Below are 13,359 nucleotides of genomic sequence, written 5' to 3'. Positions count from 1 at the left end.
AATAAGTGCACAACATATTAGAAATCCCTTTAGTACAATGCAGTACTATTAATTTTTTGCAGAGCTGTTTTATTAGACTGCATTGGTTTTAGATAGGTGTTCTTAAAGGTCCAGTGTGTAACGTGTTTAGTTGTTCATTATCAAAATCTATGTTGCCTGTTCACAAACTTGTCCTTTTTCATGAATATTTACCCCCACCATCAATTCCAAGTATTCCTTTTGGCTTGAAATTTTACGTTTGCATGAACTGGGGTAGACGCTCCATATTCAGCCGGTAAGGGACCTACAGGACATACTGCTCCGCCTTTTGCGTTTTCGCTGTCACATGATAAACTCACAGGTGCTGCTAACGCTGCTAATGGATATCGTAGCTTCCCGGCCCCCAGCAAGTTTGAAGAAGGAAACATGGAGGACCACACGTATTCAAAATCCAAATTTCAGGAACAGGAGTCTTCTTCTTCGCCCAGAAAAAGAGAAAGGATATTGAAAAGATAAAGAGACCGGCTTTTTGAAGCGTGAAGGCTACCGTAGCTGTAATACGTACTTTGAACTGCGTGGTGCGAGAGAGCTGATTGCGATATTCGATCTCAACGCTAGATGGGAGAAATTCCTACACATTGGACCTTTTAATAAACTGGCAACTGAGTCTTTTCATGTAACTAGAATCCAAGAATAGTTAGCTTAAACTAGAAAATGAAACAAAATCAGATAAATCAGAATTCTTTCAAATAACAATGAACATGGGGGGTGGGGGGCAACAAAAAAAAACTGATGCTGCCAAAGAAGGTATTATGAACATTATTGTAATAAGTTAATATGACTAGGGCTGCCGGATTATGGGAACAAAATCATAATTACAATTATTTAGGTTATTATTAAATTATTATTTGGATTATTTAAAGGATAATTCCGGCGCAAAACGAACCTAGGGGTTATTAACAGATGTGTACCCACTCGATCGTTCTCTGGGACATGTTTTCATGCTAATCAAATGTGTTCGTAGCTTGAAAGACACTAGCGCGGACCGCTGATTAGCTTACAATGCTAGTATTCGGGGCACAGGGAAAGTAAAAACAAATCGCTATTTATACCACAAAAAAGCTTAAAAAGTCACCAAACTTCAACGGTTGCATAATGAGGATCCCTACATGTTAACCGAAGCATTGAGAACTTTGCAAAGGCTGACAAAGACAAACTTTTCAGGACTTTTAGTAGACCTCATACCATGCAAGTGTAGCAAATTGGGTGATTTTCATACTTTGCTGTCCCGAGTTAGGAGGAGGCAGTCACATTTCGGCAGGCTCCATGAACCCATGCCAAAAAGGACTGCACCCCCACCCCCCCTAACTCAGGAATGCAAAGACTGACAAAGACAAACTTTTCAGGACTTTTAGTAGACCTCATCCCATGCAAGTGTAGCAAATCGAGTTAGGGGGGGGGGGGCAGTAACATTTCGTCAGGCTCCATGAACCCATGCCAGAAAAGGACTGCGCCCCCCTAACTCAGGATTGCAAAGTTTGTATCATGTGGACGCGCTGACAGTGTTGTTGTCATTGGAGGCGGGGATGGATGTGGAGGCGGGGATGGATGTGGAGTCAGGTGGAAGCAGAGGTGGAGGCGGGGATGGATGTGGAGTCAGAGGCGGAGGTGGAGGCGGGGATGGATGTGGAGTCAGAGGCGGGATGGATGTGGAGTCAGGTGGAAGCAGAGGTGGAGGCGGGGATGGATGTGGAGTCAGAGGTGGAGGCAGGGGTGGAGGCAGGGATGGATGTGGAGTCAGAGGCAGAGGTGGAGGCGGGGATGGATGTGGAGTCAGAGGCGGAGGTGGAGGCGGGGATGGATGTGGAGTCAGAGGCGGAGGGGATGATGTGTGGAAGAAGCAGGGGGAGGAGAGAGGGGGGGGGGAGAAGTCCGTCAAAGATGATCAAAAAATAAGAGAATGAATCGTAAGAGAGGGGATGGAGTGGAGTCAGGTGGAAGCAGGGGTGGAGGCGGGGATGGATGTGGAGTCAGAGGTGGAGGCAGGGGTGTAGGCGGGATGGATGTGGAGTCAGGAGGCGGAGGCGGGGATGGATGTGGAGTCAGAGGCGGAGGCGGGGGTGGATGTGGAGTCAGAGGTGGAGGCGGGGATGGATGTGGAGTCAGAGGTGGAGGCGGGGATGGATGTGGAGTCAGAGGTGGAGGCGGGGATGGATGTGGGAGGGGGTGATGGATGTGGAGTCAGAGGTGGAGGTGGAGGCGGGGATGGATGTGGAGTCAGAGGTGGAGGCGGGGATGGATGTGGAGTCAGAGGTGGAGGCAGGGGTGGAGGCAGGGATGGATGTGGAGTCAGAGGCAGAGGTGGAGGGGGGGATGGATGTGGAGTCAGGTGGAAGCAGAGGTGGAGGCGGGGATGGATGTGTGGAGTGAGAGAGGTGGGGTGGAGGGATGGATGTGTGGAGTGGAGGTGGAGGAGGGGGAGGGGATGGATGTGGAGTGGAGGAGGAGGGAGGCGGGGATGGATGTGGAGTCAGAGGTGGAGGGGGATGGATGTGGAGTGAGAGGTGGAGGGGGATGGATGTGGAAGAGGGAGGGGGAGGGTGGGAGGCGGGGATGGATGTGGATCAGAGGTGGAGGGGGGTGGATGTGGAGGAGGTGGGAGGGGGGATGGATGGGAGGAGGCGAGGTGGAGGGGGGATGGATGGGGTGAGGTGAGGGAGGTATGGAGTAGAGGGGAGGTGGAGGGGGGATGGAGAGGGAGAGAGGAGGAGTGGAGGATGTGGAGGGGATGGATGAAGGGGGAAGCGGGGATGGAGGTGGAGGGGAGGAGGTGGATGGATGGAGGTGGATGGATGGAGGTGGATGGATGGAGGAGGTGGATGGAATGGATGGATGGGAGGTGGAGGATGGATGGAAGTGGATGGAGGATGGATGGATGGAGGTGGGGGGATGGATGGATGGAGGAGGCGGATGGATGGAGATGGAGGTGGATGGATGGATGGATGGATGGAGGTGGATGGATGGAGGAGGTGGATGGATGGAGGTGGAGGTGGATGGAGGTAGGTGGATGGATGGAGGCGGAGATTGATGCACCATGTGGAGATTTTTGAGGAGGTGGAAAGGAAAAACACGGACCGGAAATGGACTGGCCCAGGAACGGGCCACGGAAGGAGTATCATCCAACACCATGAAATCTGGATTTTGAGGTCTTGGATGTGGCAGGGAGTGGACGGGGTACAAAATAATGATGAAACCTTGGCCACACATCCCACAGACCCAGAAAAAATAATATTAAATGTATATACAACACACTTACAATAAATGGAAAAGGAAGAAACAAAATAACATTGGGATGGACGGGGGCCAAGGTAACATCTTGGCATCTTGGCTGAATGGTGAAAAGTTTAGTGGACTATGGATCAAACAAAGAACTTAGATGTTGGAGCCCATGTAAATGGGCCTCAGGAATGGAAAAGAATGTATTTTACTTGTACATATCTATCTATCTATCTAATTGCATGCTGTATATATGTAAAGTTTGAATATATGGAATGAAAAGAAAATGTAATCTATATATGTTATAAAAAAGGCCCATAAATAATTAACTGCAGCTACTAAGATTTGTAATGCCGAGTGCATGACCGATTTCTGCTCTAATCCCTCTGGTATAGTGTAGAAATAACTTCAATAGGGGCTGTATTTCTTGATACAGGTTCACAACTCCCACCCATTTCGCTTACCTTTGTATGGTACCATTTCATTTTCTCAACAAGACCATTGGTTTGAGGATGATAAGGGGCACAAAGGCTTCTTTATATCCCAAGGAATCAGTGTTGATCTGAAATACATTTATCTCACTTTACAAATGGTGAATTTTCAAGGGACTGATGGTATTTTATTTTGCCCCCACAAATTATTGTTGGTAGCTACATTGCAAGTAGGTTTATTTTACCTGATTTACAAAATCCTTCCCCTGGTCTGTAAGGATCCTCTTGGGAGCCTCAAACTGGTAAAAAAAAAAACAATTTGAGGATGCAGCCAGATACCTCTTTAGCCGTTTTTTGTTCTAAGAGGGTAAGCTTGTGCCCATTTGGTCAGGTAATCAATCATTACACAGATGTAACTGTATCCCTCTGTAGTCACAGTCAGCTTCCCTATCAGGTCCATGCCAACAAGCTCAAATGGATGCGTCACCTAAAAGACATATAGGTGACTGTCAGGTGAACATCAAGAACAAGGAATAGGACATGACTGGACAAGTGAGATAAGTGGGATAAACGACAGCAAGGGGAAAGACAGACCAAGGGGAAAATACCAAAAAGACACTAGACAGATGGGCGAGGTGAATAAATCAGGAAATATAAAGGATTTTTTTTTTCTTACAGTGATTGGTGTGTCCTCCTTGATTTGAGCTCCACTGGCCTGGCAGTGCACACACTGGGCCACCTGAATGAAGAAGATTTAAAAGTTTGTGTGTGTGTGTGTGTGTGTGTGTGTGGTATGTGGTATGGGAGAGATGACATTTAAGAAATGTTTTTTTTTTATTCTTCTAAAAAATAATATATACTCAGCGAACAAAGAAACATCCTCTCACTTTCAACTGCTTTTATTTTCAGCCAACTTAACATGCGTAAAACTTTGTATGAACATAAATTCAACTGCTAAGAACTACACTGAACAACGTTTCACAGACATGTGACTAACAGAAATGGAAAAATGTGTCCCTGAACAAAGGATGGTCAAAATCAAAAGTCAGAGTCCGTATCTGGTGTGGCCACCAGCTGCATTAAGTACTGCAGTGCATCTCCTCCTCATGGACTGCACTAGGTTTGCCAGTTCTTGCTGTGAGATGTTACCCCACTCTTCCACCAAGGCACCTGCAAGTTCCTGGACATTTCTGGGGGGCATGGTTCTCGCCCTTACCCTCCGAATCCAAGAGGTCCCAGACGTGCTCAATGGGATTGAGATCCGGGCTCTTCGCTGGCCATGGCAGAACACTAACATTCCTGTCTTGCAGGAAATCGGGCCACAGAACGAGCGGTATGGCTGGTGGCATTATCACGCTGGAGGGTCATGTCAGGATGAGCCTGCAGGAAGGGTACCACATGAGGGAGGAGGAGGTCTTCCCTGTAACTTTTGATTTTGACCATCTTTTGTTCAGGGACACATTTTTCCATTTCTGTTAGTCACATGTCTGTGAAACGTTCAGTTTAGTTCTTAGTAGTTGAATGTTGTAAATACAAAATGTTACGCATGTTAAGTTGGCTAAAAATAAAAGCAGTTGAAAGTGAGAGGACGTTTATATACGCTACCGGTCAAAAGTTTTAGAACACCCCAATTTTTCCAGGATTTTATTGAAATTCATGCAGTTCAACGTCTTATTGTACTCTGAAATGAAAGAATAGAAAAAATGAACAATTTAAGTTAAAAAAGAAATCATGGCATCAATTTATAAACCAAAATGTATTCTGAATTTGTGACTCATCAAAGTAGCCCCCTTTGGCAGATATAACAGCTGAACACACTCGTGGCATTCTTTCTACGATGGAAATCAAATATTCTTCAGAAAGTTCTTCCCAACTCTGTTGCAGAAATTCCCATAAATGTGTGGCACTTGTAGGTTGCTTTGCTTTCACTTTTCTGTCCAGTTCATCCCAAACCAGCTCAATGGGGTTTAAGTCTGGTGACTGTGCTGGTCACTCCATGTTTTTAAGCTTACCATCTTGTTCTTTTTTGCTAAGGTAGTTCTGGCATAGATTGGACTTATGTTTTGGGTCATTATCTTGCTGTAGGATGAACCCCTGACCAACTAGGCGCATACCAGAGGGTACTGCATGGCGCTGCAAAATGCTGTGGTAGCCATTTTGGTTCAGGGTGCCTTTCACTCTGTACAAATCACCGACCCTGGATCCAGCAAAACAGCCCCAGACCATCACGCTTCCTCCTCGATGTTAGACAGTTGATGTCACAGACAGAGGAACCATCTTTTCGCCTACTTGACGGCGTGCAAAAATCCTGCGTGATGAACCGAAGATTTCAAATTTTGATTCATCAGTCCATACTCCATAACACCTTCATCCAGTCTTTAGTAGTCCATTGCCAGTGTTTCTTGGTCCAGGCAAGCCTCTTCTTCTTATTCTGACGTCTCAGCAATGGCTTTCTTGCTGCAACTCGACCTATCAAACCTGCAGCTCCAAGTCTTCTCTTTACAGTTGAAACTGAGACTTGCTTATTCCGACCACTATTAAGCTGTACTTGAAGCTGTTGTCCTGTGAGCTGCCTATCACGCAAGCTGTTGACTCTCAGAAACTTGTCTTCTGATTCTGTTGTGGCTTTGGGTCTGCCAGACCTCTTCCTGTCAGAGTTTCCCCCAGTTTCTAAGTGACATTTGATGGTGAAGAATACTGTACTCACCGACATCTTGACTTTCTACGCAATTTCTCTGTAGGAAAGACCAACATTCTTAAGTGTTATGGTGGTCTGTCTCTCTTCCATTGTTAATTGCCTTTTTCCCGCCATTTTTATAGCAACACACTACTTTCTGCAGTACAATACTGTTCAAATAATGCTCACGAGGGTACGGTACCACAGTGTGTTCCAACAATACTTTTATACAAACAGAGGGGGTTGTAAGTAATCCAGACAAGTTTGAACACCTGTGGGAATTGGTAGCAGCAACTTTCAAAGCTTGATCAACCTCCATTGCTGCAGAACAGCTTTACAGTGACTACGTTTACAAGCTGTCAATTTTCGGGTTATGGTCGGGTTAAGGTCACTATTCGGGTTTCTGAAACATTCGGAATAACCCGTTTACATGCGTGAGCAGAGAGAGTTACTCCTGTATACACGGAATTTGTAATCAATTGGCGATATCCCGATGTAAACGGCGACGCACGGTTAGCGTCTGGACGTACGGACAAACCCTGCTTCGCGTAACTTTTCGGTCACCTTTTTATAAATCTCACTATCTCGGTACTTTCTGCCGTCAACAAAAGACATTATATTCATGGTTTTCACCACACTAATGAAGAAATTGGTTTCCTCCTCGCTCCAAAAGTGTGGTGCTGTGCTGCGTCTCGCCATGTTTACCTCTACTTCTTGTTTACTTCCGGTATACTGCGCGCAGGTTTTCTGGCGCATACAAGAAGTTCCTCTACTCAAAAGACGATTCCTTGCGAACAGAACACAAATCAATGTTCCTTTTGATGGGCATATGCCGATACGCGTTTACATGACCAAAATTTCGGGTTAGAAAAGGGGTAACCCAGGGATCATTTTGGGGTTTTTAAAAACAGGAATAAGAGCATATTCCTGTTTTTGCCGGTGTTTACATGGCCGTGCGCGACCGGGTTATTGCTAATATTCCAGTTTTGAACGGGTTGTTGGCTGCTTGTAAACGTAGTCATTGTTAACCCATTTCTTGTTCCCTGAAAAAGGCCTTTTTGTAAAATTCAGATTTGTACATTATTTTTCAGTTTTGGGTAGCCTTACTCTTTTTTTAACCTCAGGCAGTTCAACACTTACCTTTGTACCATTTCAAGCTATTCATTGGACTTGAACTGCTAAAACTTCAATAAAAAACTAGAAAAATTGGGGTGTTCTAAAACTTTTGACCGGTAGTGTATATATATAAAATTAAAATATAAAAGTTTCCACACGTGGTCCACAAGTATGTATATTTTTATGCATATTAAGTATCCTGCTTGAAATTAGGACTTGGGCCCAAAAAGGCAATATATTTAAGCTTAACATATAGAAGAAAATGACAACTTCTAGTTATTAACATTTAATAAGCAGTGCTTCTCAGAGGCCAATTTATTTTATTTTATCAGCCTGACTGGGAGGTACAATTTTGGTATAGTTATTATAAATAATAAAGTGTTTTTGAAAGAAGCACATTTTCATGTTACGAAACAGTTATGATGAGGTGAATTCTAGTTTAACCACTTTTAGGAGTAATTTTGTTGTGTTTAGTCCAATAGCGTTCATGTTCAATGAAGACATATAACTTGTGTCCTGAAGATTGTACAGTATGTAGATTGTAGATGTAGATGTGATTTTGTGTTTGTAGTTTTTCTTCCAACTGAATATAAGGAATCAGACAACTTTGCTAAGTTGTAAAACACCTTTAATTAGTATTTTATGTGACATAAAGCTGAAGTCATCATGTTGTTCCGAAGGTTCCATTGTCCATTATGACCCCATAATGGTTCTGGAATCCTACATCACAAAAGTCTACAGGAGAGAACATTTCAGGTCTGATTGTCATTCCAATATCTTCCCTCGTTGATTACAGACACAGAGAGACAGACCGTTTTTAACAGTTTTATTCAACAAGTATTTCAAAGATGTTTGGAGAAAGCAACTTGCGGCCAAGTCACCGCACGGTAAGCTGATTTAAATGTGTTTATCTATTTGTAGTACAAACTGATTTATGTATTTTCTTAAATAAAGGTCAAAGTCATTATAAAATAAAATGCTGCTTATAGATTTCCAGATTTTTAAGTTAATGTATGTACTCACATGTAATGTAAAGCCCACTGATCTTTTATTCTAAGGAATGTGAACAGGATTGTAATTAAATTAAAGAAGATGCCATTTCATTTAAATCAGTAGGAGTGACATGTCTATAAATGACTATTTTTACCAAGTTTAATAATTCTACACCGGTGATTTGATTATTCTTTGATCAAACTACTATAGATGGCACTTATTTGATTAAAGTGTTATTTAGTTTAATGTGTGGTGTTTAGTTGACAGATGGTCTAAACATGTATCCAAATATTCTCTTTTAGTATGATATAGGTGACGAGGATCCTCTCATTGAAGAGCTCAGCAAAGCAATGGCCAGACTTTCTGTAAGTGGACCGACTGAGCTAGCGTCCAGGTCCTCCAACAGCCGCATATCCAATAATAGGGGGTCCACCGAAACCAAAGAGGCCCAAGTTACCGGTCGCTCCAGGGCCGTTGAAGGGAGGATTCCACCTGAGACCAAAGACAACATCAGTACCCCTGTGAGGACTCCCAGTTCAACCAAATGCTTGAAGAGCACTACTGGAGATTTAAATGTGTTTATCTATTTGTAGTACAAACTGATTTATGTATTTTCTTAATTAAAGGTCAAAGTAATTATAAAATAAAATCCTGGTTATAGATTTCCAGATTTTTAAGTTAATGGATGTACTCACATGTAATGTAAAGCCCACTGATCTTTTATTCTAAGGAATGTGAACAGGATTGTAATTAAATTAAAGAAGATGCCATTTCATTTAAATCAGTTGGAGTGACATGTCTATAAATGACTATTTTTACCAAGTTTAATAATTCTACACCGGTGATTTGATTATTCTTTGATCAAACTACTATAGATGGCACTTATTTGATTAAAGTGTTATTTAGTTTAATGTGTTGTGTTTAGTCGACAGATGGTCTAAACATGTATCCAAATATTCTCTTTTAGTATGATATAGGTGACGAGGATCCTCTCATTGAAGAGCTCAGCAAAGCAATGGCCAGGCTTTCTGTAAGTGGACCGACTGAGCTAGCGTCCAGGTCCTCCAACAGCCGCATATCCAATAATAGGGGGTCCACCGAAACCAAAGAGGCCCAAGTTACCGGTCGCTCCAGGGCCGTTGAAGGGAGGATTCCACCTGAGACCAAAGACAACATCAGTACCCCTGTGAGGACAATCCAGTACCCCTGTGAGGCCATTCCAAAACCTTCCCCTAAAAGGGGATTGGAGGATCTGGAATCGGCCAGTATCGGAAGGTAAGTGTTATATCACTGCCCTGTATTGATGATTTACTGTAGGCGTTAAGATTCTGGAGATTCAAACAACTTTTTTATCTGTATGCAAAAGGCCAGACAGCCTCGGTCCAGAGAGGAAGAGGAGAAGAGTGGACACAGCGACAAGAAGGAAGGCTTCCTGGGTGAGTGTTCACGCCAGAGCTTTTCGAAGGAACTATATTAGTGCCGTTTGTTCCAAGGCCATTCAAGAGAAATCGGTGAGGGTCAAGCAGACTTTGCCACGTGAGGTGGAAGAGCAGACTGTAACAGAAGGCTTGACGGGCACAGAAAAACCCTCCCATAAAAGGAAATGGGAAGATTTCAAATCAGCCGGTATCAGAAGGTAAGCGTTGGATCACTTTCCCGTGCTAATGATTTACTGTAGGCGTTAAGATTCTGGAGATTCAAACAACTTTTTTATCTGTATGCAAAAGGCCAGACAGCCTCGGTCCAGAGAGGAAGAGGAGAAGAGTGGACACAGCGGCAAGAAAGAAGGCTTCCTGGGTGAGTGTTCACGCCAGAGCTTTTCGAAGGAACTATATTAGTGCCGTTTGTTCCAAGGCCATTCAAGAGAAGTCGGTGAGGGTCAAGCAGACTTTGCCACGTGAGGTGGAAAAGCAGACTGTAACAGAAGGCTTGACGGGCACAGAAAAACCCTCCCATAAAAGGAAATGGGAAGATTTCAAATCAGCCGGTATCAGAAGGTAAGTGTTGGATCACTTTCCCGTGCTAATGATTTACTGTTGCTGTTAAGATTCTGGCGATTCAAACAACTTTTTTATCTGTATGCAAAAGGCCAGACAGCCTCGGTCCAGAGAGGAAGAGGAGAAGAGTGGACACAGCGACAAGAAGGAAGGCTTCCTGGGTGAGTGTTCACGAACACGTTCGGGCAGACGGTGACGTTGTTATGGTTGCCATGCCAAAAAAGACAACTACAACCAGAAGGAATAACATGAGACGCTGTGCGAAGGGACGTGGAGAAAAGACCTGGAGAGGAGGGAGCAAGAAGACAAAGCATGACGTGAGGTACGTCATCTTATAGGGACACAAAAACACTTAGGAATCGGGGTTTTTTGCAGCATGTCACATCATCTTCGGATCTGGTCTAGAATAAACTAAAAGTGTGATGGCTCTGCTATCGTCAGGAAATTACAGTTTCAATGTAACATTTTTGACGCATTACATACTTGTTTTCTGTGATTGAGGGACTTGCCTTGTAAGTGTTGTTGCTTCATACTTTTTTATATTTGTGAAATAAATTCTCGTTACACAGGTCATGCTTTGACAAAAGGGGAAACACTGGACCAAAAAAACCCAGCACCCCACTTTACCGTCTGAGACCCTTTCACCAAAGAAAGCAATATGGACCACCAGGCAGAAGAAACCCACAAAACATGCGTTTGCAGGGCCGCCGTCAGTGGGCAACACCAGGACCGATGTGCCGGGCCCCGGGTCGGGGGAGGGCCCAAAGTGTCCCTTGGCCAAACAAGTCCTGGGCACGAGGAAGACACACGGACCTGTGTGTCACTGTCACTTTCTAAATCAATGAAATAAATGTAATTTTTTGTCTTCCTATCTCCTATTCAGTTTTGTTTTTCCCATTTACAGTGTCTAATACCTCTAACTTTTAAATATACTTCTATTTAATTTTTCTGTAATTTAAAGATAATCTGAAAATGAGTAGTAGTATAAAAAAATAGTCTGAAAATAGTCAAACCCAATCACACAGAAGTAAACGGGGCTCTTATTGGCCCGGAGCAAGTGTATCCATTCCTCCATAATATTAACTTCACTGCTTCAATAATGTGTATGAAAATTCAGAGAGAATCAGTTTGATTATAAAAAGTATATGTCAAAGTGAAAGATGCACTAGTGAACATGCATGGGTAGGGTGTGTTATTGTGGCTAAATGTGTCCTCCATACAGACCGCATTGACTTCACATATGTCTTCAATTCAATTCAATTTTATTTATAGTATCAAATCATAACAAGAGTTATCTCGAGACACTTTACAGATAGAGTAGGTCTAGACCACACTCTATAATTTACAAAGCCCCAACAATTCTAGTAATTCGCACCAAGAGCAAGCATTCAGTGCGACAATGGTGAGGAAAAACTCCCTATTAAGAAGAAACCTCGGCAGATCCAGGCTCTTGGTAGGCGGTGTCTGACGGTGCCTGTTGGGGATGTGATGAACAGTGGAAATAACAGTCACAAGTTCAAGTTTATTGTCATATGCATATTAGTACGAAGTACCACAGCAATGAACTCTCTCAGCACCAGTCAATAATAACAATTTTAAAAACATAATAGCATTTAAAAACATCTAGGAATATCCAAACACAACATAATAAGTGGCTAAGTTCAGACCACAGCCCTCCCTCCTGTTAAAAACTATCCCTAAAACGTGTTGTATGCAAACGATAAATGAATAAAGATAATTGAACAGTGACTACAAATGGTAGTTGTAGTAGTTCATGTCATAGCAGGGCACTGCACGCGTTAGAGGATGTAGCGTGGCACAGCAGAGCATAGCTGGACGCAGCAGGACGCAGCAGGACGCAGCAGAGCGTAGCAGGGTGTAGCAGGGAGTGCAGCAGGACCACGGCGACAGCTGCAACCAAGCTCTTGGTGCCATCCTAATCCAAGGAAATATGCTGGGCGAAAAAAAAACATAAGGACTCCGGGGAGTAAACTCCCCAGAGCTAGGTTAGTAACAAGCATTTCTGGGACAAGGATGCACACAGATGGAAACAAATGGAAAGAGAAAGGAGAGAGCAGCTCAATGTGTCAAAGGAAGGAAGGAAGGAAGTCCTCCACATGTATTTTCAATACAACCGCATATTTTGTTGAGTATTGACTGTGGTAGATTGACTTATTTTAGTAATTTGGATTTTAGTGTTTATTGTACAGTCCTTCCAGAAAAACGTGATTATGCGATCGCATAATTCAATGCATAATCAGCCAAAGTCCGCATATTGATGCGGGGGCCGCATTTTTTTCAAATACGCCGCACTTTCGCCGCATAAATTGTCGATTTCTGCGCAAAATATGCGGGGCTTGCATGATTTCATAATCCCCGCATTTTCGTTGCAAAAAAGTCACATATATCTTAGCAGAAAGTTGAAAAATGTTGTGTTTACTTCACACAAGAGCAGCCATTTCCCCCTGTTGCCATGGGAATGTTACGAAGTGATGTAATTTTTGCAAGTTCCCGCAATTTTTGCAAGTTCCCGCAGTTTTTGCAAGTTCCCAAAATTTTTGCAAGTTCCCGCAATTTCATCGCATAAAATTGCATAAATATCCCGCATATTCCATTGCATTTTTTAAGAAAACGTGCCGCATAATCAAGGATTTTTGCCCATAACAATCACAGAAAAAACGTTTTCTGGAAGGACTGATTGTAGGAATATTGTCAGCTAAGGGCGTAGGTTTTGTTCATGTACATCTTAACACCAACTCTGTTAGAGAATGAAAGCTTGTTAAAACCATGAGCTCTAAAGTTTAAATCTACATAAAAGACATGAAACCACAAATTTATTTTTCACAGCCCTGTTGTGTTCTTTAACCCCCCCCAATGTAGCACAAGTAGA

The 13,359-nt window shown here is 43.2% G+C and overlaps 1 protein-coding gene across 1 annotated transcript; it reads left to right on the top strand.

Annotated features, from left to right (window-relative positions):
• Positions 1 to 3,450: 3,450 nt before the first annotated feature.
• LOC120553073 lies at positions 3,451 to 11,340 on the top strand. The gene is made up of 8 exons (XM_039791147.1): positions 3,451 to 4,446; positions 8,276 to 8,366; positions 8,775 to 8,993; positions 9,440 to 9,747; positions 9,839 to 10,108; positions 10,200 to 10,469; positions 10,561 to 10,791; positions 11,039 to 11,340. Exons 2-8 carry the CDS (start codon positions 8,328 to 8,330, stop codon positions 11,304 to 11,306), a joined length of 1,605 nt encoding a protein of 534 aa, XP_039647081.1. The 5' UTR covers positions 3,451 to 4,446; positions 8,276 to 8,327; the 3' UTR covers positions 11,307 to 11,340.
• Positions 11,341 to 13,359: the final 2,019 nt, after the last annotated feature.

The sequence above is a fragment of the Perca fluviatilis genome, chromosome 23, assembly GCF_010015445.1.
Source record: "Perca fluviatilis chromosome 23, GENO_Pfluv_1.0, whole genome shotgun sequence".
NCBI lineage: Eukaryota > Metazoa > Chordata > Actinopteri > Perciformes > Percidae > Perca > Perca fluviatilis.
The sequence above is the reverse complement of the archived record's forward strand: the minus strand, read 5'-3'. Positions and strand labels throughout refer to the sequence as shown.

Excerpts from the sequence above, each read along its gene's own strand:
- LOC120553073 (XM_039791147.1), top strand. The coding sequence starts at position 8,328 with ATGTTTGGAGAAAGCAACTTGCGGCCAAGTCACCGCACG. Across the intron at positions 8,367-8,774 it reads TGCGGCCAAGTCACCGCACG|TATGATATAGGTGACGAGGA; the intron begins GTAAGCTGATTT and ends ATTCTCTTTTAG. Across the intron at positions 10,792-11,038 it reads AAGACAAAGCATGACGTGAG|GTCATGCTTTGACAAAAGGG; the intron begins GTACGTCATCTT and ends CTCGTTACACAG.